Below are 22,862 nucleotides of genomic sequence, written 5' to 3'. Positions count from 1 at the left end.
TCGGTATATATTATATATTATCTGTCGCTTTTTATTGTCTAAAGAAATACATTTATTTTATTAAATAATTACAACGGAATAAAAAATCTCTTATCAAAAGTTTTATTTTATTCAAATATTAATTATAAAGTTTAAATAAAATTTTTTAACTTATATATCTAACCACACATATTTCCATACGTCAACATGATATTCTTAAATATCTCGAATTAGTAAAAATATATACAATTACATTAAATATTATCGCAGTCATACATAAATTCTAATTAGGTTTAATTCTTATTTATACTCAGATAAAGGGATTGAACAATTAGATTCAGCTTTTGTAGGCACATCTGTGTTCTGTTTTTTCGTCTTTGTTCTGGTTATCCATAGAAAGTTATTTTGCTGTAAATATACAATTATGCATTCATCATACACTGTAGCTATTAATAAGTTTGTTCCATTTCTTAATTAAATTTTCTTACTTGAAAGTATTCTTCAATTTCTTGAAGGGTGCGATCCTTCGTTTCTGGTAGAGCAAGATAAATAAAAATTGCTTCCAAAAAAGAGCAGATGCCGAAGATAGTGAAGATTCCTGTTGTGCCAACTAGACTGTTTACCTTTAAAATATTTAATGTATTATTATATGTTATATTAACAACACAGAAATATGTAGAATATTTTATATAATAGTAAAAATATATACATTTTATATGTATATATATATATATATATATATATATATATATATAAAGGATAGACAAAATAATATGAACATCTTGAAAATATTCTATTTATTTTACGACTTGTTTTATTAATAAAAGGTTGACTTATTATTTGCATTTATATTATATCCTTGTTGGAATAAATGTTACTTAAGGATTGAATATCAGTAGAATATTGTATTATTTTTTTAATAGAATATTTTTTAATTGCTTATATAAATGATATTGAAAAAGGAAATTTTCTTTTCATTATATTTTCCAAAATTGTTATTTGTTTTCCAAACCTTCAACATCTTTTCTAACTAATTCAATCATTTGATTTATTATAAATATCATTTGTAATTTTGAATAAAGTGAGAAACAGATTTTCTTCTACAATATCTTTTAAGCAATGTACTTCTAGAAAATGTTCTGCCAGAGAAATAATATTGTACTATAGTAATTACACCATTCAACTATGATTCTATCAACAAAGATAGATCCTGTTATTAAAGACAAATAACTTCTTATTAATAAGATAAATAAATATTTAAATAGTAGGTATATTTCTCACAGATTCACATTATTTTATCTACGTATGTATATTTATAATATAAGATTAAGAAGTTCCTTAATTTTCGTTATAATTATTTTTTCAATAACTATGCAATTACTATTATGTTAAAAATAAGGAAATATAATCGTTATCCATTCGTAAAAATTACACTATAATCATTACTTTTATTGTTACTTTGTACGAATACATATATACGGAACATGCATAAGCAAATGTTTAGACTAAGTTGCGATTAATTATAATTATTGTAGATCGCTCAAGCAGAACAACAAATTACAATATCAAAATGAATCGTTATTTTGACTTTTAACAATCATTTTGGAGTCATTTGTATATTATAATGACTTATGTTTTACTTGAGTCTCATATTGAACTCGTTAATTAGCAACATAAACAATTGGATGCTCTAAAGAAAAATGTATCAAAATAAATAATGAGTTACTTTTATAAAGTAACTTTCCCAACTCTGTTGTTTGTACTTAAAACAAATAAACAAATATATTTTCATATAATATAAAATATAAAATATATATATTTTCATTAAAATTTTTATCTCACACACAAAAGGAGTGCTGTGTAATAAACTTTTGAATTTTAGAATGCGATGTATTACCATTGGAAAAAATTTGGTCATGAAGAACAGAAGTAGATTGAAGATAAAAAAGATACAGCCGCCACCGATGCCACGAGCTCTCAGAGGCATCAATTCACCGACCATCAGGCCAGGAAGTATTAGTAGACCCAAGGTATTCGCACCGACATAAAACAACAAACATACAGCCAACACGTAGACCTGGAATCATTTGTTTAATTTATACGTTATATATACTTGAATAAACCGAAAAATAAGACTAATTGGGAAATGAACAAATACTCACATCCACGGAAGATCCCTCCTTTCTAGCAATCAAATATCCCGCTAAAATCAATGAGGCCAAGGACGAGCCAAGTGCTGAAACGATGCCTAAAGCTCGTCTACCCATTTTAAGTAACAAAACACAGGAAACGAGGGAGAAGACAAATCTGATAATTGCCGTCACCACGGCCGCCAAATAATTATCAATGTTGCCATTGTCTAAAAAAATCGGCATAATAATAATTTCCATACTTTTTTCTGTTATCTTATTTACTTTAAATATTTCCACTCAAAGCTTTTATGCGCAGATGAAAATTAAAGTTTCGCCCAAATAATATTATATAATTTTTTCTCACCTATGTCCTTGATCATATCAACGGCATAAAAGACAATAATGTACGTTCCGCTGCTTAATTGAAGCGCATTGAATACGTTGATGATAATCAATGGTTTCAACACGCCCGGATCGCGAATTGTGGACATTATAGAGGAGATCCTCTTCATAAACGAGGTATTTACAGGCTTCTTAACAAAATTGGCTTTTATGCTTGTGTCTAGGAGCTCTATCTCTTCAAGCATCTGATTAATTAAAATAGTTTTAATTATATGTACATTTTGTTATATCAGTTTCACAATTAACTTTCAAAAATTTCTTGTACTTGAAATGAGAGAGTTATAAATTTTTACCTGTTCAGTATTACCGCCTCTAAGCCACAAAAGAGCTTTCTTGGCTTTGTCTATTTTTTTCCGTCTAATAAGCCAGGCGGGACTTTCAGGAACCAAACAAAGAGCAATAAAAGCTGCAAGAGGAAGTAGAATAGCATAGAAGGCCACGATGTCCCAATTAAAAGAAGCACCGAAAGCATAAACCAGCAAGATTCCGGCACAATATGCGCTGAACGAACCAACCACCAGGAAGCCACGGAGACCTGGATATGCTGTTTCTCCTACCAGTACCTAAACAAATCACAACATACATAGTTTGAAATACACATCATCTTTTAATATCAATAAAAAAATTAATACATAAATATTAATAAATAAATAATGAGCTTTTTAAATTCAACATAGAAAAAATTTTATTTAAATTTATTGATTATTATTTAAATAGAATAAAATAAAACAAAATTTTTCTGTTAAAAAAATTTCTGATTGATTTTACTATAATTGAGTAATAAATGCATTCGAGTAATAGGAAACAGCAGGCGATATATATCCCTAATAATAGTACAAATTTTTTCTACCGCACTAAGCAAAAGATAAATATAGTGAAATAAGTAGAGAAACCGATCGATAAGATAAATAGTAAAAGTCAAACAGCGAACCAAATGGTAGAAGTTCATTCATGACTAAAGAAAGGTTAAACCAATCAAGAAAAAGGTAATTGCACTTAATGTCACTACGCGTGCGTTAAATGTCGTTTAAAAAAAATTCATGATGCCAAACATGCAGAAAATGTGCGTTTTAATAATTAAATAAATTAAATAAGAGCATGTGTAAATTGAGTAATCAATAAATTAATTTTTTCTACATAATATAACTTTTTAAACGTTAATTTATATGTTCAACTTTGAAATCAATCGGAAATTCTTTTATTAAATTTCGTGTCATTCAAATGTCAGTAAAAACTTAAATAGTATTTGTACCTGTGCGGGTACCGCCATGAATCCTACGGACAAACCGCAGATAACTCTTCCAACTAAAATAGAAGTCACATTCCTCGACAAGCCGATAATCAACCAGCCTATGCACAGAGGAATTGCCGACAATTGAAGGCAGCCTCGTCGACCAATCGCATCGAGGAACGGTCCTGATAACAGCGATCCAATAGGAGTAGCCAGACTGTGAATTGCAGCTACACAACAAATAATTTATCATTTTAAAAATTACATTTGATCCATAAAAAAATATAAGTTTATAAAAAAAAATACTCCAAGTAGCAAGTGGACATCAAATGACATCTTAATAACATCTTTAACGTAAATGTGACGTAATAAAAAACATCCCTTTGCTACTTGGAACTATCCTATCCTTTCTTCTAACATCCTCCTCCTGACTCTTCTGTTTTGTAGACAAAAAGATAAAGAACTTAACGTACTTTTCTCGTCCATTTAAGAAATTGTGTACCATAAAAGTTAACGAAATATTGGAGTCTAAGCGCGACGTAAATGTAGATTTATGCATCAATGAGCGTAAATAATGGCGCATACATAGCTGCGCGCCGATCGTAAAACTCTTACAAGCTTTGTTAAACCGTTATTATACATCGTAGGACATAACAGAGCAATTAACGGTCTATATACGATCGTATGTATATGATGTATCTATGCACTATTATTGGACTGGACGTAGGATGCTTTTGTTCTAAATGTTAAAAGTTTAACTCGCAACGACACGCTCATAATCGCGTATTATCATCGCGTACGTGATTATCGATACACGGTACCTGCGCAGGAAATAAACCTACTGAAAATTCCTGTCGACATCGCAGGAAAAGTCTCTATTGAATCAGATTATTCTCGCTTTATTATTCGGTAATTTAAGGGGATAAGATTATAAGTACATTGCTGCATACTTGAATTGAGACGAGATACAAGTTCCTTGCGTCGTCCTTGCGGAGAATGAGAAAAGTTAGCTCGTAACATAAAAATTTACATTTTATAATTAGAAGAGTACTGTAATATACTCAGAAAGCCTCCAAAGTGATAACTATTTCAATTCATACTCGAGGAAATAAAAACTTCAAATGATACGATAGATGACTTTGTTATTGATCTCTCATTATTGGTATTCGATATATCGTTACGAAACTGTCATTACAGAATGCTAGTAGTACTAACTGTAATTAATGCAAATTGCAATTCCACTTCTTCCTATCCCAAGCTATCAGCATTCTCTGTGCATTGCTACTGATTGCATTCGCAGGAATGCAATCAGTATCGCACAGTGACCTGCTGTACATCAAGTTCGTCTTTTTATTGTGTTACTTCCTCTTTAATGAAATTAAAGGGATTTCGTTACACATACCTTTGTTACAGAAGAAAAATTTTACAGTTATATCCAAGTTTAATCAGAATGCAGAACAGCTACGAGATTCACGACTCAAGAAAAAAGTTGCTGAATATAAAAGCGAAACGTAAATGAAACAAATTTATCATAAAATTTATACAGTTCATTGTTAATTTAACACATTAATGTTTAAATTTTTAATTTTGTTTTTTATTTTTCCTCATTAGAAACTTAGACTTACAAATCATAGCTGCTGTTCATTTATTATTACATCAGATTATGACGTCAGAAGCGAAAAAGTACATAAAAAGATTTTTGCGAATTATTATATATTTGAATAGAAATATTTTTCAATAAAAAACAACATTTGCAAACAATAAATTAGACTTATAAAACATATCAAAAATTATAATTGTCTTCAGATTCTTATTGTTTATATGTAATTTTTTTGCTTCTGGAAGAAATTAAATCGTATTTATTTCTATTATTATTACAGTTTGTCATAAAGAGAAATAATTGGAACTTTATGATAATAATAATTTGAGACTTTTGTGTTTACTCATTACTACTATCTCAAATTGTGACGTCAGAAGCGAGAAAATTCAATACAAATTTTGCAAAATATTTTAATATGCAAATATATTTCCATAAAACAACAATCAATAGAATTGACTTATAAAATATATGCAGAAAGCTTTCTTTTTGTTTTATTAATTAATAAATAATAAAATTAATAAATAATCATATATTTGAATTACATAACAAAAACAAAATAAAGTTTATTTCATTCATTAATTAATGGACAAAAAGAGAATTAATTTTCGGCACATAAATTATATTTAATTATATTTTATACATCGATTTTATCAATTGTTTTATTGAAATATATTTCCATTTTAAAATTTTCATATTTATTTTGTTATTTTTCATATAAATTTTTATTGTGTTATTTTTTCACTTCTGATATTACAATCCGAGATAATAGTGGTAAATAAAGGAGTTTTAAATCATTCTTATTATATATAAAGCTTTAATTGTATTTCTTTAATGTACTGTATGTTTAATTTTTTATTCAAATTGATTTTCAGACATCAAAGAATGCAATTTTGCGATAAGCAATGCATCAATAACGCATGAGGCTGTAATGAAATATTTTAATGTGTTGACGCGGCGACTTATAAATGATGCGAATACTGAAGCAAATATTGAATTATCGCCTCCAATGATTGAATGAATAATGAGTTTAGAAACTTTTAGAAATCATTGATCAAATGAACCATCAAGCATTATAAAAGATGCGTGCAGTTACCAATAATCATTTGCGATAAATGGCAAAATAAATTCTGGATTATAATGGGAAAATTATTCGTACGAAAATCACCTACAAAAAACTCATAGCTCGCGATTCGACCTCAATATATTTCATGTGTTCGTCAGCAAACGTGTTTTAACGTACGTTTTTTTTATATTTATACATTTTAAAAATAACTCCTTTATGTCCCATTCAATCGCCTTATGCAAAATCTTATAGACAGAGAGAGACATATAAAAAAGGATTTCGTGTCATATCTCCGTCTCCAGTTTTAAAATAATCGAAAATTTTACAACATCAAATACTCTCGATGATTTTGTTAGTTTCATCATTAAATGCTGTTTTCTAATTGACTTTTGTTATATCTTCTGAATTTTTAGTCTAATTTTTGGCCATCTCCTTTTATACGTAGCTTTTTTTCGTACTTTATTGCTGTCTATAAAATCAACGTAAAGCAATATTGAGGATTCTTGTGTGGCTTCGTATAAATGCAAGCTTTTATGATAGCAGTCATACAGCCGCCATTTGCAAAGTATAACATGTATAATACGCTGAGCATCGCAAGTTTTATGACGTTATAAAATATATTTTCACCCCGTACGTGATAATATATAGCATTATGTGCCGACACTTGCTTTTGCCATATACACCGTACGTATAGAATGGTAAATGAATTTTGCGCACTTTATACGCGATATGCACACACAATAAATTAAAATACATAAGGAAAACTATTAAATCATGTTCCGACCAATGCTGTAGTTCTGCAGCTTTTTGCATTATAAAAAGGTCATCCGACCGATTTCATTCACTTATGAAAGGTCGTAATATTTTTCATGTAATCAGTTAATTATGGCATTGAGCTCACATACATAGGTTTTCAAACGGTATCCTTCCTGCACGAACTTGGTCTTGACACTCATTGGTAAAGAGACAAATCCAATTACCCAATGAGACAGTATGTAGGTCAGTTACAGTATGCAGTTTGCAACAATCGGCGACGCTTCATTTGCGCGAGGGTCATGATAGTGCAACCTTGAACCTGCTTCTTGAACTCGCAAGGACTGTGAGATCTCTAATCTCATTCATAGAAATTACGTGTACAGAACTTTATCTCTCGATTCAATGTAAAATTCTATGATGTAAATCACTTAATTTATTTACAGAAACAAGATAAAAATTTGCAAAAATTTTATATTCAAAATTAAAATCTGCTATTTTGTGTAAAAATCCTTTAAAAATACCTTCTATCTCTTTATTAATAACAAAATTATTGAACATGCATTCTTACCTATCCAAGAACCAGTTTCGCGATCCACGTGCAAGGTACTATTTTCTTCTGACAATTGTGGCAACAAAACTGCGCTGTAACCAATCGGTATACCGCCTCCCGTTGCCACCAATAATACTGCACCTGTGACTAAACACTGCAAACAATGCAATCGTTAATTACTTGATTGTGTTTGCCACAATTGTTATGCTATTATTTAGTAATACTTTATTTAAGCGAATAGTAAATTAATGAACAAGTGCACGACCGCAATTAGCATATACTTTAACTGAATCAATAAATAGAGCTGTAATCTAAACTGAAAATGAAAGAAATGATAGTTTTTTAAATGATTGATATGTGTAAGTTTGGACATGCGTAAGTTTTACTGAAAGATTAACGATCGTAAAGTACATATGTTTTTCGATTCTTTCGCTCGGTTCTTTTACAAAAGAATTGAAGTCACGAGAAAGAACTTTGGAACAGTTCCCAAACAAATCCGTAGTCATGTACAAGAGCAAACTCCACCTAATTGTAAAGAGGATAAGAAACCTGTGATTGACAACTAGCCAAGATTTACTACTGCTTCGCTACTCCTTTTCTATAAAACTTAAATCGTTATTATATCGTGCAAAATTTGTCTCGTTTAGTATGCACGATGAGTACACCAATATTCGATTAAATGAATAAAAAATATATGTGAATGCGAATATGAATACAAATTTTTTTGTATTGAACGAGAAACGAATAATAAAAATTTTCCCATTGAAATAAATATTTTGCGAAAATAATTATGAATATTTTCGTTTTCGCACTCACTTTCACTCTAGTCCTGATTTACATATAAACATGATTATATAGAGAAGAAAATGAACGACACCCATACCTTATATGCAGCGCTCTATTTTAATCCTTCACCCACAACAAATTAAGGGTAAAGATTATACAATATATCATCTCGAATAAACACTTATATATAAATTATATGTCATCTCAAATAAAAACTTATTAATAAAAAAGGTATTACCTTCTAAAATATTTCTCAAAATTTATAAGTTTTCCCCAAATCTGAATATTACTGAATTTAGGTGACAAAAATAAATAAAATTTTTTTCTTTCCTTTAAAATTATTAAAATATTGATTATAGTAATAAGGAAGCAATGGTTACTTATTGAGGCTCTCTTTTTCAGTACTCTCTTTTTTTCATACTTTGAATATGAACATTTATAAAATATTCATAATTTTTTCATGAATAAATATTTTTAAAAACCCACACTTTTTGGATAAATATGCGCAATTATTTTTAAGTGAAAATTTTTAATAAATACAATTTGTAGCCCAATAACAAGCTTTTGTTTTCATTACATAAAACAGTGCAGTTCTATAGATACATAAGCTACAGGATATTTATACACCGTGCGATGTCCAAGGTAAAAATACGCATTAACAGAATTCTTACTGCTCGAGATATATAGATATGTATCTCGCAAAAAGCAGCAATTAACATATCACAAACAAAAAAATATAGGCAAATGTGAATCTTTACTGAGAAAAGCATACAGTTTGACTTATTATTCTGCAATTGGCGCGTTACAGAAAGATTGAAAAGACATAATTTATATTTATATTTTGTGGTGTACTTTGTATTTGTATTTATTTTCCTAGATTTTAGAACTTTATGTTTTGCTACTGAAATTGATATACTGAATTCAGTATTCAATTTTTTTTTTAAACAACATTTATATTGTTTACATGATGCACTACGTTATATTTTTTTCTCTGAAAAGATAAAACTAATAGAATAAAAAGAAAGCATGAAAGATGAAAAATGGTAGGTGTATTGTGTTTGGTACTTTTCTATCTATTTTGAAACAAAAAAATATTCTGGCATTAATCCAGAATATCTACGTTGATCTCGCATCGTTGAGCACGCATTGCACTCCTGCAACGCTGCAAATTTTCTTCTGTGTTGCCAGTTTATTTATTGTACTTTAGTTGTAAATGATAGCAAACAAAAATTTATTACATACAATAAACTTTTGCAATAGTTTTTGATACGTTGAAGAATTTTTAAATTTCAAATCCACTATTATATGCTTTATTGTTTAATAATAAAAATAATAGATAATTAAAGAATTTTTAAAAATGTCAAATAATAAAATTTTATAAAATAATATTTAAAAAAATATAAAATTGTCTCATATATAAACAATTTCATTAATTAACATAAAATGTTAATCATATATCTACCTGCGCGAGCACTCCTTTCGAATTCGATTGCGTAGTCGATTCCTTCTCATTCAAAATTCTCTCATCATGTTTGAGATTATTGTTATTGTTGTTCTCGAGATCTAATGGACTCTCGTTTGTTGAAGTGTAGCCCATCATGGCACGCCCTTCCTCGCTGTAACTTCAGAAAGTAAAAGTATAATTTTCTAACCTGTAAGCACAATTTTAAATTTTTCATTTCAAATTATACATTACCTCAAATCGAGAGCCATATTGATTCTACTGAATTGTAATAGCTGAAATCCTAAATATCTCTGATTAGTACCTCTGGTCACGAGATGAGCGTCTCTATCACTACGTCTATCACCAAAAAGTTCTGATCACGTTCATCATAATCTTGCTGTAGTTTTCGTTTTACATTATGTAACTCAAGAAATTCTTGAGATTTTAATCCTATCCTCATCCAGCAAGTATAAATATTTCTTCTAAATCAAATCAATTAAATTTTTATGAGATTATTACGTACTCAAATCTGTTTTAATGTAAATGATAATTTCATATTCATAAAGACTTGTTAAAAGTTTTAGGATTATGTTTACAGTAGGATCTTTTTAAAACAAAAATATTCTCCGAGATACACACACACACACACACACACACACACACACACAAAAGAACTTTAACAATTAAAAAAAAACATTATTGCAAATGTATTAATTATTGAATCTATAGAAATCTATAAAAACGAAGGAGTTCATTTTATAACATGAGCGAACATTTTAAGCCTCGGTAGTCTAAAAGTTAAGGACACTCGCACAGAATGCAAGAGATCCAGGTTCGACGGATTCTCCCGGCCGAGATAATATTTTTCATAATAAATATTAATTATTTACAGATTTTAATATTTTATATGCCACTCAGCATAATTAAGATCGTTTCGAAGATGCGAAAAAACATCAAAATTCATTAAATTGCTAATAATTTAATTCGTGATATTATTGATACTATGGTAATTTAGTAGAGTTGACATTTCAAGATCGAAAAATTATTTCGACGCGCGTTTCAAAGGATACATACGTAATATAATATATAAATTCACACAGAATCATAGAAGCATTTAAGATCCAACTAGACCATTTAAAGCTTTGATTGCTATAGTTTGTGTTATTATATGTACGGTTTTATAATATATTATATTATTTTTTATTTTTTTAAATTTATGTTAATTATCAAAACAGAAAATTAATGTAGTATATATTTTTAAGATATTGCTATATTTATTTAGATATTATATATTATATAAATTACGAAATAATGAAAACGATTATTTGAAACAGATAAAATGTTGTTATTCATTTAATGCTTTTATCTCTCTGTTTATCTCCATCTTATATCTTTCATATCAGATTTATTTTTTTATATGTAAAATCTTTTTTCCATATTTTTTAATGGATCTTGTTTATATTTTCAATTTCTTTTCAGCTGTGCAAAAAAGCATAACAGAACCTCGATATCTTATTATCGATTGTCACAAAGAGTTTTCTAAATAAATTACATGATAATTACGTAATTATAACTGTGCAGAAAACATGTGCAGAAAAATGTAACATATAAATACTTTTATTTATACTTTTTTTATTATATAACGCAGCAGATCTCCCAATAATCTTGCGGCTTCAGACGACGTAGTTAATATACACCAACTGTATGCACATTCGCTAATTATTAGCCAACATTCATGTCGTGTGTGAGTATATGTGTAATATTTGCTATTCTGGCGTATATTAGCCATGTCGTCTAAAGTTGCCTTTACTTTATATGCGTTTGAAACTTAGAAAATATTCTAACATTTCTAACTTCCGATATTTAGTAGGCATAGATATATACTGACTTTTTTTAAAGTAAAAGTACATATATTAACTGCATATTATTTGCTCAATTATTATAACATTGAACATTGTTACAAGAGTAAAAACTTTTCGGTAAAGTCAAAGACACTTGAAAAGTCATCGGTTTTATATCTTTCGCTTTTTACCTTTTTGTAACATAAAAAGAATACAATATAAATAGAATCTTATTTTATTAACAAAAATAGCATATTTATAAAGATTTAGAATTACTATGTGTTTAAGTGTATAGTAAATAAAGTTTTAAAAGAAATTCATAATTCTCAAAAGTAATTTTTAATCGCGTTTGAGGCATTTAAAATTTAAATAAATATTTATTCAATATTAAAGAAGCATAATAATTTATTACTTCTTTAACATAAAATTATTATTTTATGTTTAAAATTTTTTTTTTTAACATAAAATTATTATTTCTTCATTTTTTACGTGTACCAAACAAGATTAAAAATTACTTTTAAGAATCATGAATTACTCTTAAAATTTTTTAATTTACAATACAATTAAATAGATAATAATTTTAAATATTTACAAAGGTGTCATTTTTTTAACAAATAACTTATAAATAATATTATATTTATGTTGTATTCTTTTATTATAGGAAGATAAATAGTCAAGAGTAAACATAAAACTGATTATTTCTTTTTCAAATACTTTTGTTTTATGCGATCGCATAAATATCTTCCCTGGAGTTCTGTATGAAATGGAATATATATTCCAGAACTGAATGCGAAATGAATGAGTATTGGAGAAAATAGAAAGAAAGAAGAGAAAACTTACGATCTGGTTCAACTTTCTCTCTCTTATCTGAGAATGTAAGTCAACGTGGCACCGCGACTTTACACGCAGGTCGACTCATTCATCTCCCCGGAGAACATTGCACTCTTGTCTACAGATCGTAATTCACAGAGTAAAGCACTTTTGCAGAAACTTCATCTTGTCCCGTCTGTCAGCCTCTCGCTACTTCGGAAACGCCGAAGCAATCCTCACTTGGCAATTTTAGCTCCGTCTATCGTCTTGCGTGTAACGAGCGAACTTTGTGAAGACGCGAATGACAGAAACTGGATAAGCGGCAACTGATTCCCCTCCTTTTACAATGACTAAGCCGAATTAAATAAAGTGGAAGCGTCGATTGCGATATTGCGAAAGCCTGACTATCGATTATAGTATCATTTGTTAAGATAGAACCTGTGCGGGAATGCTCTCTGACTTTCAACTAAAAGTTAATAGCCTTGGTTTGTGTGTTTCCAGAGGTAATATAGCCTTTTAAATAATTAATTAAGTTGGAAGCGACGTCACCTTTAGCAACTGTCATCAGATCTATACTCTGCTTAATGTTACATACTTATATAGACTAAATAAACTTCGATGAGCAAAAGTTTCGATTTCTCTTTCGATTTTGTGTGTGCGCCTTAATGAAATCTTATTTACACACTGATAAATATGTACGTTATAATATAACACTACTTCCGCGTACAGTTGTTTGATGAGGAATTAAGTTCAATTTTACTAAATTCACATGTGTGTATGAAAAGAACGGTTTTGTTGTAGTATCTAAAAATTTAGCCATTAATAGTTAAATACAGATCTAACTATTATGTTGGATTATTAAAATAATTGCTTCAAACGCTTAAAGCTGGTAGTTGTTAGAATGTCAAAACAGCATTGTCATGTTTAAGTGCTCTATATAGTTATTTGTGATCGTAATTATTTTCAAATATTTGGTCTAATTTTTAAATTAGTAAAATCGTTCTTTCTTCATGTTCTTCCGATAATGAAGTCAAATCCAATCAAGCTCAATTCTACCTTATAATCTTTTTACAATTATAAACTTCATTGACTTTAGTTTTAGTGCTTCTCTTCTGAATAAGCACTTTCACAATATTCAAATCAGCATATTGATAACCAATATTACATCATTAACCGTGATCATACCGCTCGCAAACTTTTGCGAAATGCATATTAATGTTAACATGGCCTTAATTTTGCTTTGAACTCACGCAATTGAGAGGTAGTCATTCAATACTGTAGATATCTCTCTAATGATCCTTACTTTTGAGTAATTACACAGTTACGTGCACAGTTACAAAACGAGAACCGATAATTTTAGTGCCTCAACAGCACATGACGACAAATATACATAAATTTCATATTATAAATCTCCGGCTAACACGCATAGATAAATATTATATCTAACTCGCCTTACGAGTTACTCCGACTATACTGAATCAAACATTTGTTGAGACTCGCTCTTATAGGCTCACTTTGATTAGGCCCCTTTTTCGACGATGACCGCTGGTATCCATAATCCGCCATGAGGGCCTTGACTCGCTGACCTCTGCGAGAAAATGTCTGGGGACTCTCTTTTCTCAATGGAGGTAATAAGTGGAAGCTGGTTCGAGCAGAAGCACGCATCGTGCTTCAAATGGAGCACGATGCGTGTGTAAAAATAGCAGGTATTCCGATGTAATTTTATTATTTTCAAGAGATGCGTGAAAGAATTCAAATGATCGACCTGCTATTGATCCTATCGACTATTCTAACTAAAGAACTTTAATATAAGAAAAATACGATTTAATATTCGTCTTTGCGTTCTCTCTCTTTATCTGTAATATTTTTAAATCATAGTATCTTTACATGTTTCCAACTTTCTATATACTTAATTAATATTTACTTTAATATTATACAAATATTAAAATTTTTAATGGCAATTATAAAAATTATTTTATCTCTTCTTCTCCTTTTGCAATGATATAAAGAAGATAAATAAAAGTTATGTATGCTTATCAATTGAACTTCGTTTATTAAAGCCAATTAGCTATATTGCAAACTTCACGAGTATTTCACATAGGCGTTATCAGTATTATCATGTATATTTCACATGATACTGTTCTTATATAATATATCAGAAATTTATATTTAAAAAATGTGTTGACGCAATATATAAGCCACTTATATTAAATTTTTGATATCTACTTAGCTAAAAAAAACTAGCTAAAAAAAACTGTTTTTTCTGTGTGTTATTTCCAAAACTTGTGATGGTGCACAAATTAATAATAATAATTCATATCATGTGCATATCTGTGATACTTCATTTAAATATCAAAAATGCGTATAATACTTTTTTACTCTTGTAACAAACTTTGTCAGATATTATATGAAATTCGTAAATAATACTAATATTATTTATTAAACATTTTATTTGAAAAATAAGAACTTTATTTAAAAAATATTTTTGACATTTTTAAATCTTTATTTGAAGAAACAATATTTTTTTCTTTGATTCAATTCTTGCATGAATACTATTGCAATATTATATAGCGAGAATCAGATATTCTCATTTATATGTATGCACGAAAAGAATAATTTTTATTGAAATATATAAAAATCTAATCAGATATACACATCTGAGATATAATTACATTGTACCATATTAAAATAATATTAAAATAATTGTAAAATAATTACATAGGTTGCTCAATATATTGTATAATCTATGATATTTTATTTGAGTTTCAGAAATAATTTTATTTTTATAAGTATTTGATTTTTAATAATATCTTATCGGATAATATCTTAGAAGCCAACTTATCATGTCTTGACAATGTCTTTGTTTTCCTTATTTGGTGTATATATAATCGAACATACAAATGCAAACTATTATCTGTCTTCTGTATGATATCTGTAAGGTGATATCTCATAATTAATACGTACGATAAGCTGACTTTATAAAATATACAATTAAAATGTACATTAAAAATTACGAGAAAATCTCTTATAACGATGATAAACAATGTCATAATTCCACCAGAAATAACAAAGATTGATGAAGGTGTTTACGTGCATTTCTCACAATGAACGCTCGACGTTGCTTCAACGATCTTTCGACGCCAAGATCGATTATTTGAATTAATTCATGTTAAATTAGCAATTGCTTGTCCTTTTATGGATTATCGCGTCCGTGTGAGACAAGAAAGGGAAGATTAATTAATGTCAGATTAATTAATCTTATACAGCGTAAAAGGTATTTAAGGTTCAGCAAGATCAGAGCCATGTAATGTCGGCTGAATATAGCGAGGTATTGTATTTCTCACATCTATGCCGGATACAAGGGGGTGGTTCCATATCCCCGGTAATTATGGGCCGTCGGCTATTTGGAAATTAATCGGGTCACCTGTGTTACTCGCAGTGACAATCAACGGTAATTACAACCGCGAGCAATGAAATTATTTCAAAAATTCTTTAAATTAAATATTTCTTATAAATAAGATTATTTTGATATAAATAAAAATAGTTCCTAATTATCTATCAATTATATTAAATCAACGATTTTTTCAAAAAATTTTGTTCTTTTAAAAAATATCTAAATCTGAGAGACTTCAGTTTTATGGAAAGTTAACTGCAAAAAGTTTTGCGGAATAGTAAAGTGACAGAGAAAATAAAATCTATCATTATTTCTAATAGTTTGTACGATCAATACAGAACTTATATGTTACGTAAAGAGTAAATTGCTTTGCAGGGACGCTCCAACAGCGAAGAATGTAGATTAGTTAATTAAGCTTTCTTATCCTATTTATTATTTTTAATTGGTGCTAAGATGATCAAAAGAGTATGGAAAATGAAAATTAATTATGAGTTTGTCAATGTAATAATTAACTGTAATTTATGTATGAAATTAAGGCGGAAAAATCAAATAGCTTTAATTTAAATGAATCGTTTACGTTGAATTATAATTATCTGGTCAAATTTCATGTTTGCATAATGAGTAAATTGCTAATTGCATGGATCATTTCATATTGTTTATGTATATTGTACAGAAATTCAAGTTTAACCGATTACACGTGGGCAATGTTATTGCCTAATAACCGTAATGCTAATTATTCTCCCGTTTACATAAACATATTGAAATTATGTTTTCCTTGATACAAAATCATTATTAAATTATTAAAGGGAGAAATTGTATATGTACATGTTTAAAATATTTAAAACGTTATATTAACGCCAGCGTTAATTATTTCGTTAATTATTGACCATAAAATATTAGTACTATGAAATATTACAATGTAAAACAGTTTTGCATTTATAATTTAATAGTTCCAATAGATGCCCGACAAATGAATCCATAAGCGAGTATTGAGTGGACACCATCTTCAATTGCAGATATAACCAACAAAAGAGCCGATATGGCGCGACGCTCGTTTGAACAAAGTGTTATCTTTATAGTGCTATCAAGAATCAGCTAGCGTGGTGTCAAACGTTTGCCCATTATGTCTGGTAACCTTGACCCGATATTCGGATAACTCGTCGACAAGGCTAACGACTCAACCTGACAGATTACATCGAGACTGCCTCGATTTATGCATATGTACGTGGCCACGCCAGCCGTTTGTATACATGCATAGTCGTTGATTCGCGGAGTACCTACTGAAAATTCTTCCTAGATTTATGGTCCAGGGTCGCGTCTACATGCCACTCACCAGTGCAAAAATGAAATTGCGATAATAATTATGACAATTTTATCGCTATTCAAGTGCAAGTGTACACGTCACGATCAAACGTGCACATTTCATTCTTATCTTTGAATTATTTCAATATTATCGGGGACTGACTGTAAGCTACTAATACTACTAAAGGATATTTTCCGTTTTACGTACAAAATTAATGCGCATGTTTTTTAAGATTCTTTTATTTACTAATTATATTCAAAATACAAATAAATGTGTACATTTAATTTTTTATTATGTCGTTCTCTTTACTTCAAAATTAACTTATACAACTAAAAAAATTAAATTTCCTAGAAAGGGAAAAAATTATTTTTTAAATTGACACAAAATTATAGATTAATCAAATAATATTGGCAAAAAAAATTTCTTAACATGTCAAATGTCATTTTTATCAATTTTATTTCATAACTCTCTTAAAAAGTCATAACTCACTTTAGATGACTGATAAAGCAATGTTTTCTTAACTCATTTATAATAATTTAAATGCAGGAATAGCACATCTGCCTGCATTGACGCATTGCAGGCTCGTGTATATTTACATACGGTTTTTCAGGGCAAGTCGATCATCATTCGTAACTGTTGGAGCTTAAGAGCTTAGATTAGATAGCAGGAAGCGACGTACAATTTGACGGAGATCCTACTCCTATATCTCTTACGACCGAACTAGCGCAAGGCCGGCAGCGGTTTCTCGTCAGAATCATCTTGCCAAGAGAAATCTTTACTTCTTGCAGTCCGTTTTCTTTCGTAAAATCCATTCTTTCATTTTATCTTACTCGCTCTAACATGTGTCAGACTATGTGTGAACTGTGAAGCTTTAACTTATATACGCTATACATTGTTCGCTTTTATCACGCAACGTTTTGAATATTCGTATAAATCAACTCTCGAGTAAAAATACAGTATAGTCAAAATTAAACTTTTAAAACGATTCAAAATTTTATTATTTCTTCGAATATTTTTTATTTATATTTTTTAATTAAACAAAATATTTTTGTTTTAAAGTTAAATAATTATGACATTTAATAAGAACATAAGAAAAAATAAATTCTAATTCACTTGGTTCAAATTAAAAACCAAAATTTTATTTGCCATCCGCTTGTATGAAAAACCAGAATTATTTATTTCTGTCAGTATTTATCGTCGGATTCTGAAATAAATTTAGACGGCTCGTCGGAAACTAGCATCTATTACTAGCATGATACGCGTTTTCCTGCATTATAATTTATATCACGTGAACAACATCTGTGAGAAATCTGTTACAAAGTAAAAAAATATGTTTATATACGCGTTATTGGAGAAATTTTTTCACGTAGCTACATTTATCACAAATCATGGACTGAGTATAAAATTCAGCGTAATATTTAAGGGTATTAAACAATAGAAAGACTTGTCGAAAAAATTTGTGGATGAAAGGAAAATATATAATATGTACATAATTTCTTTTGTAGCAGTTTGCCTGCAATCATCATATAGATACTGTTGCATGTAAGTATACATATATGTGTGTTATTCATACGTATATAAGTATGAATATAAACATATATATGTGTATACACTGTATACACATATGTAATCATACATGCATAGATATATATGATTGCAGACAAACTGCTGCAAGAGAAATTAATCCTGGGTTTGCCATTCTAAACTTCTAGAGTTTCTTCTTTCCGTCTTCTCTATATCTGTATTTCCACGTACCTGTCGCGTATTTGCAAGCGAGATATTATACTCGCGTTTGTCATACATTTACATAAATTATAAATAAATGCATGTGCATTAATAATTTAAGTTACGTAAAGATGTATCTACGCTCGTACACTCATAAAGGATTTAATTAGAAAAATAGCAGATAATATTTTCCAAGAAAAATATGAATAAAAATATTAAACCACTAGACTCTCTTTTTGCAATTTTACACAAATAAATATTAAAAATAAAATAAAATAATATTTTCTTTGTTGGATAATTAGAACATTAAATATAGAAATATATTTACTTAGATATTCTCAATTTTAATATTTTATAAAATATACTATAAATATAACACTATTTAACACCTAAATTCTTTCGGAAGTGCTGTAGAATATATCTCAAAAATTTTTTCGCTAAGCACAATATGTACAGAATTTGCATGGCATGTCATTTTATTATGTCAAGTAACTTTTGCTGTACCAAAGTTATTTTTGTAAAAGTGTAATAAATTATAGTAATTACATTTGCGCGTTCAATAAAGAAACATTTATTTCCATTAAATGAATAAATTTAAAATACGAAATTTGCCTATGATTTTTTTATCATAATTCATCGAAACTAATTCATGTACTTTTAATTATATTAATCATGAGGATTACATTTCGTTTCATTTATCGTTTCATTTATTTCGTTTATTATAGTGCAATTAATCACTCATGTACTTTAAATGCGAGATATTGAAGACTACCTCGAGAGTACATGTGTGACAATATCTGACTCTTTTCTGAGTTCACAGGCATTACAATCGTAACGCAAGAGTGATGACATGCAAATCCATATTACTATATCGTGCCAGGTTCCGCATCGCATTCCAACTACCGCTTCCGTTCAGTTCCACGTACCATCGTCGTTTTGTTTCCAGAACGTGTATGGCATAGAGCCAATGGGTTAGTCCGCAATCATATCATCCGTAGAATATCAAATCATCCGGGAGTCTTCTCGTATCGAAACTCGAAATGCGTAAATCACGGTAAAGCGAGTTGGACGCGGTTTCAGTGAATTTTGATACCCAATCATTCGTCGACTCTCCGCGACAGACAGATTGCACGACAGACAGTCCGATATTACGTTCCACAAGTTGTACGCTCTATAAACTACGTCCCCGAAGCACCAGAAGTCGTCAAATAGCTATAAATCCATAACGTCGGTTATTTGCTCGCGCGAATCGCCCATAAAGTGTCAATATAGTCTCGACAGATAATGTGCATCTCTATCGGGACGACCTTGGGGATCACGCTGATCCATAAAACGTATAATGATTGACACCAAGAACGAGTGACGACGTAAGATACCATCATCCATCACTACGGCTGACAATGCGTAAGAAATATCTGGAGTCGGGCATGTGAGAGATTCGACCGAAAGGGGACCAGTCTACTGATAAATGGAGCTTGCGTTCACAGAGCGAACATCCCCATTACCGTGGAAGATGGGGTTCGAATGTACTTGGCAACATCGTCTCTGTGAGAGTTCGCAGTGTCTGTAGTTGTAGGGAGGCGACAGCTGCAACCGTTCTTAAGCACTTTAGCAAACAATAGCGTGGATCGAGGACATAGGGGTAAGCGCGTGGCAAAGTGAGCTGAAAACGCGATACGTGGAAACACGAAGATAGGTGGACGAGGGAGATAATCGAGGACAGGTACGTGCTGTAACCTGTTCTAAATTCCGACGGGAAATGTGATCTGAAATGAAGCATCTCCAGAGGTTTTTACGTGCCTTGGCTTGAAAATAAGAGCAGAAACGCAGCTTCCTCTGCTCGCGTCATAGAAACCAAAATGATCTTTGAACGAAAAAAAGAAAAAAAGGAAGCAAAAGTGCAAGAAGGCACTGATGGAGTAGGTAAACATTTCTTCCTAGATGTACTTAGTGAAGACGGCACTTTAACCGGAGAAAACGAAGCAGTGGGCGGGAAGACCTGACGTGTTCGCCCCAAAAAAACTCTTGAAGATGAAAAATCATGCTCGCGCGTCATTGCGTAATATCCTACAACTAACAGTCGAATCATTCCTGAAACGAAAGCCGATTAAACCTTAATTGAAAATATTATAGCTTAAAACTCGATTAGAATTATTGTACGCAAAAGACGAATGGCATTCATATAGTGTCGGATATTCCTCGTAAAAAGGAATATGATCCACACAAAAGCAATAAATCCCGAATTGATGAACTGGCTAACAGATAAATCGGGTTGATATGATAGCATTCAGTCAAGTTGAGAGAGATTGCACTATGGTGGAAGTTCGAAGTTCTCTAATCCATAAATAGAATCTCTAAATACAGTCTTCAAAAGAGGAGTAGTAGCCGCTGGAAATTCGATTGCCACTTGAGCTGCAGATTGCGTCGCATTTGCATGTTCGTTCGCATAGAGCATCGTACACGCAAATGGAATATGGCTATGGTTATGTATGATAAAACACAATGGAAATAAAACATAACTTCAATGGATAATATATATATATATATATATTCTCAATATAATACATTCTCTTTGTCGGCTTAGACGCGAATTTAAATTAACGAGAAATTTATGCTGCTTTGGACGTTCTCAGTTAAAGTCACTAAATATATATGCATAAGTAAACTTATGTCAATAAGGTTCACGAAACTTTTGCGAATCCTTATCACTCCTTTATGCGTTCCTTGATCATTTTGAAAGTTAGTCAGCAAGGACTATATTAACTGCGCGCGCTTAAGACAAAGAGATACCTTATCAGAACTTTAGCGGCTTGCGCAAATGTAACTATAATAATTTAGCCGAAGTTATTGAAGCGTTTAAATGTATTTGAATTAGAATTTGTGTGTCTTAAATGCACAAGATGGAAAGAAAGAACCTACTAAATACAAATTAATAGCATTACATTAAGTTATAATTTTCTAATTAACAATATAACTCCTACTTAACAACATAATGTATAACAATATGTATTATATTACATTTTTACATTGTTGAGTAGAAAGTTATCAGGAATGGGAGAAGTAACGTGTTATTTATAATGTCCGTTATTTATAATTACCGTTACTGTTATTTTCCATTTTTGAAAATGATATTAATGTAATTCTTTTTGTTAGTTTGTAATGGGAAAAAATAAGAGACTGATGATTTTTTTATAAATGCAAAGAATTTGCAAGAATAAAATAATAGAAATAAATATTGAATCCAACGTATTCATCAAATGCAGCTGATTACATTGCATCCGCTTCTTTATTTAATCTTCTACATTTATGTTTACTAATTGTTTATTTTCATTCTCCATTAAAGAGATTTTAATTTAAATAAAAATTTTAATTTAAAAATATCAAGTCGTACACATCGCAAAAGTCAGCAAATTTGTAATTCTGAATTTCTGTCATTTCTAACAGCAATATGCAACGGTCACAGTTTCTGTTATTATCATTTTATATTCGATGATGCTGCAAAACGTCAGATTTAAATACGAAACGTTCGCTGACACGAGAAAACGGAGAGATTCCACGTACGTACCGAACAATGAGCGCAACGGAGTGATCCCGATGGTAATCCGAAAGTTCAGAGTCTGGCTTTCTTTATCCGGAATTAAACCGCCGCTGGAAACGGTAACGAGGAAACATGTTCCGGTGATGGACAATGTAACTCGTCGGGTGAAACTACAGGAAAATTATTTGCCAAACTCTGTCTCTAAAGCGCGACACAGAAATTTTTGTCATTGGTCAACGTCCGGTCCTTATCAAGCAAAATGCATACTCTAACTCTCCAGTATGAGTGTCATAACCGCACAGTTATGT

General features: G+C 30.1%; 1 protein-coding gene and 1 long non-coding RNA gene across 6 annotated transcripts; one reads left to right on the top strand and one right to left on the bottom strand.

Moving 5' to 3' along the window:
• Positions 1 to 86: 86 nt before the first annotated feature.
• Positions 87 to 14,050, bottom strand: LOC105145692 (facilitated trehalose transporter Tret1-2 homolog). Of its 5 annotated transcripts, none has more exons than XM_011055451.2 (11): positions 12,625 to 14,050; positions 10,196 to 10,425; positions 9,962 to 10,115; positions 7,732 to 7,867; positions 3,766 to 3,974; positions 2,807 to 3,076; positions 2,476 to 2,698; positions 2,142 to 2,338; positions 1,877 to 2,056; positions 468 to 602; positions 87 to 387 (listed from the first exon to the last, which is right to left on the bottom strand). In XM_011055451.2, the coding sequence occupies exons 2-11, from the start codon at positions 10,210 to 10,212 to the stop codon at positions 280 to 282; spliced, it is 1,629 nt and encodes a 542-aa protein (XP_011053753.1). In that variant the 5' UTR covers positions 10,213 to 10,425; positions 12,625 to 14,050; the 3' UTR covers positions 87 to 279. The 5 variants fall into 5 exon arrangements, with proteins under 5 accessions (XP_011053753.1, XP_011053751.1, XP_087270320.1 ...); XM_011055449.2 differs by having other exon boundaries at positions 9,962 to 10,121; positions 10,196 to 10,244; XM_087414194.1 differs by having other exon boundaries at positions 10,196 to 10,244.
• Positions 13,004 to 22,814, top strand: LOC105145691 (uncharacterized). The gene is made up of 2 exons (XR_015547654.1): positions 13,004 to 13,097; positions 14,118 to 22,814. It is a non-coding gene; the product is annotated as an uncharacterized LOC105145691 (long non-coding RNA).
• Positions 22,815 to 22,862: the final 48 nt, after the last annotated feature.

The sequence above is a fragment of the Acromyrmex echinatior genome, chromosome 15 (assembly GCF_024713525.1).
Source record: "Acromyrmex echinatior isolate Ae372 chromosome 15, ASM2471352v2, whole genome shotgun sequence".
Classification (NCBI taxonomy): domain Eukaryota; kingdom Metazoa; phylum Arthropoda; class Insecta; order Hymenoptera; family Formicidae; genus Acromyrmex; species Acromyrmex echinatior.
The sequence above is the reverse complement of the archived record's forward strand: the minus strand, read 5'-3'. Positions and strand labels throughout refer to the sequence as shown.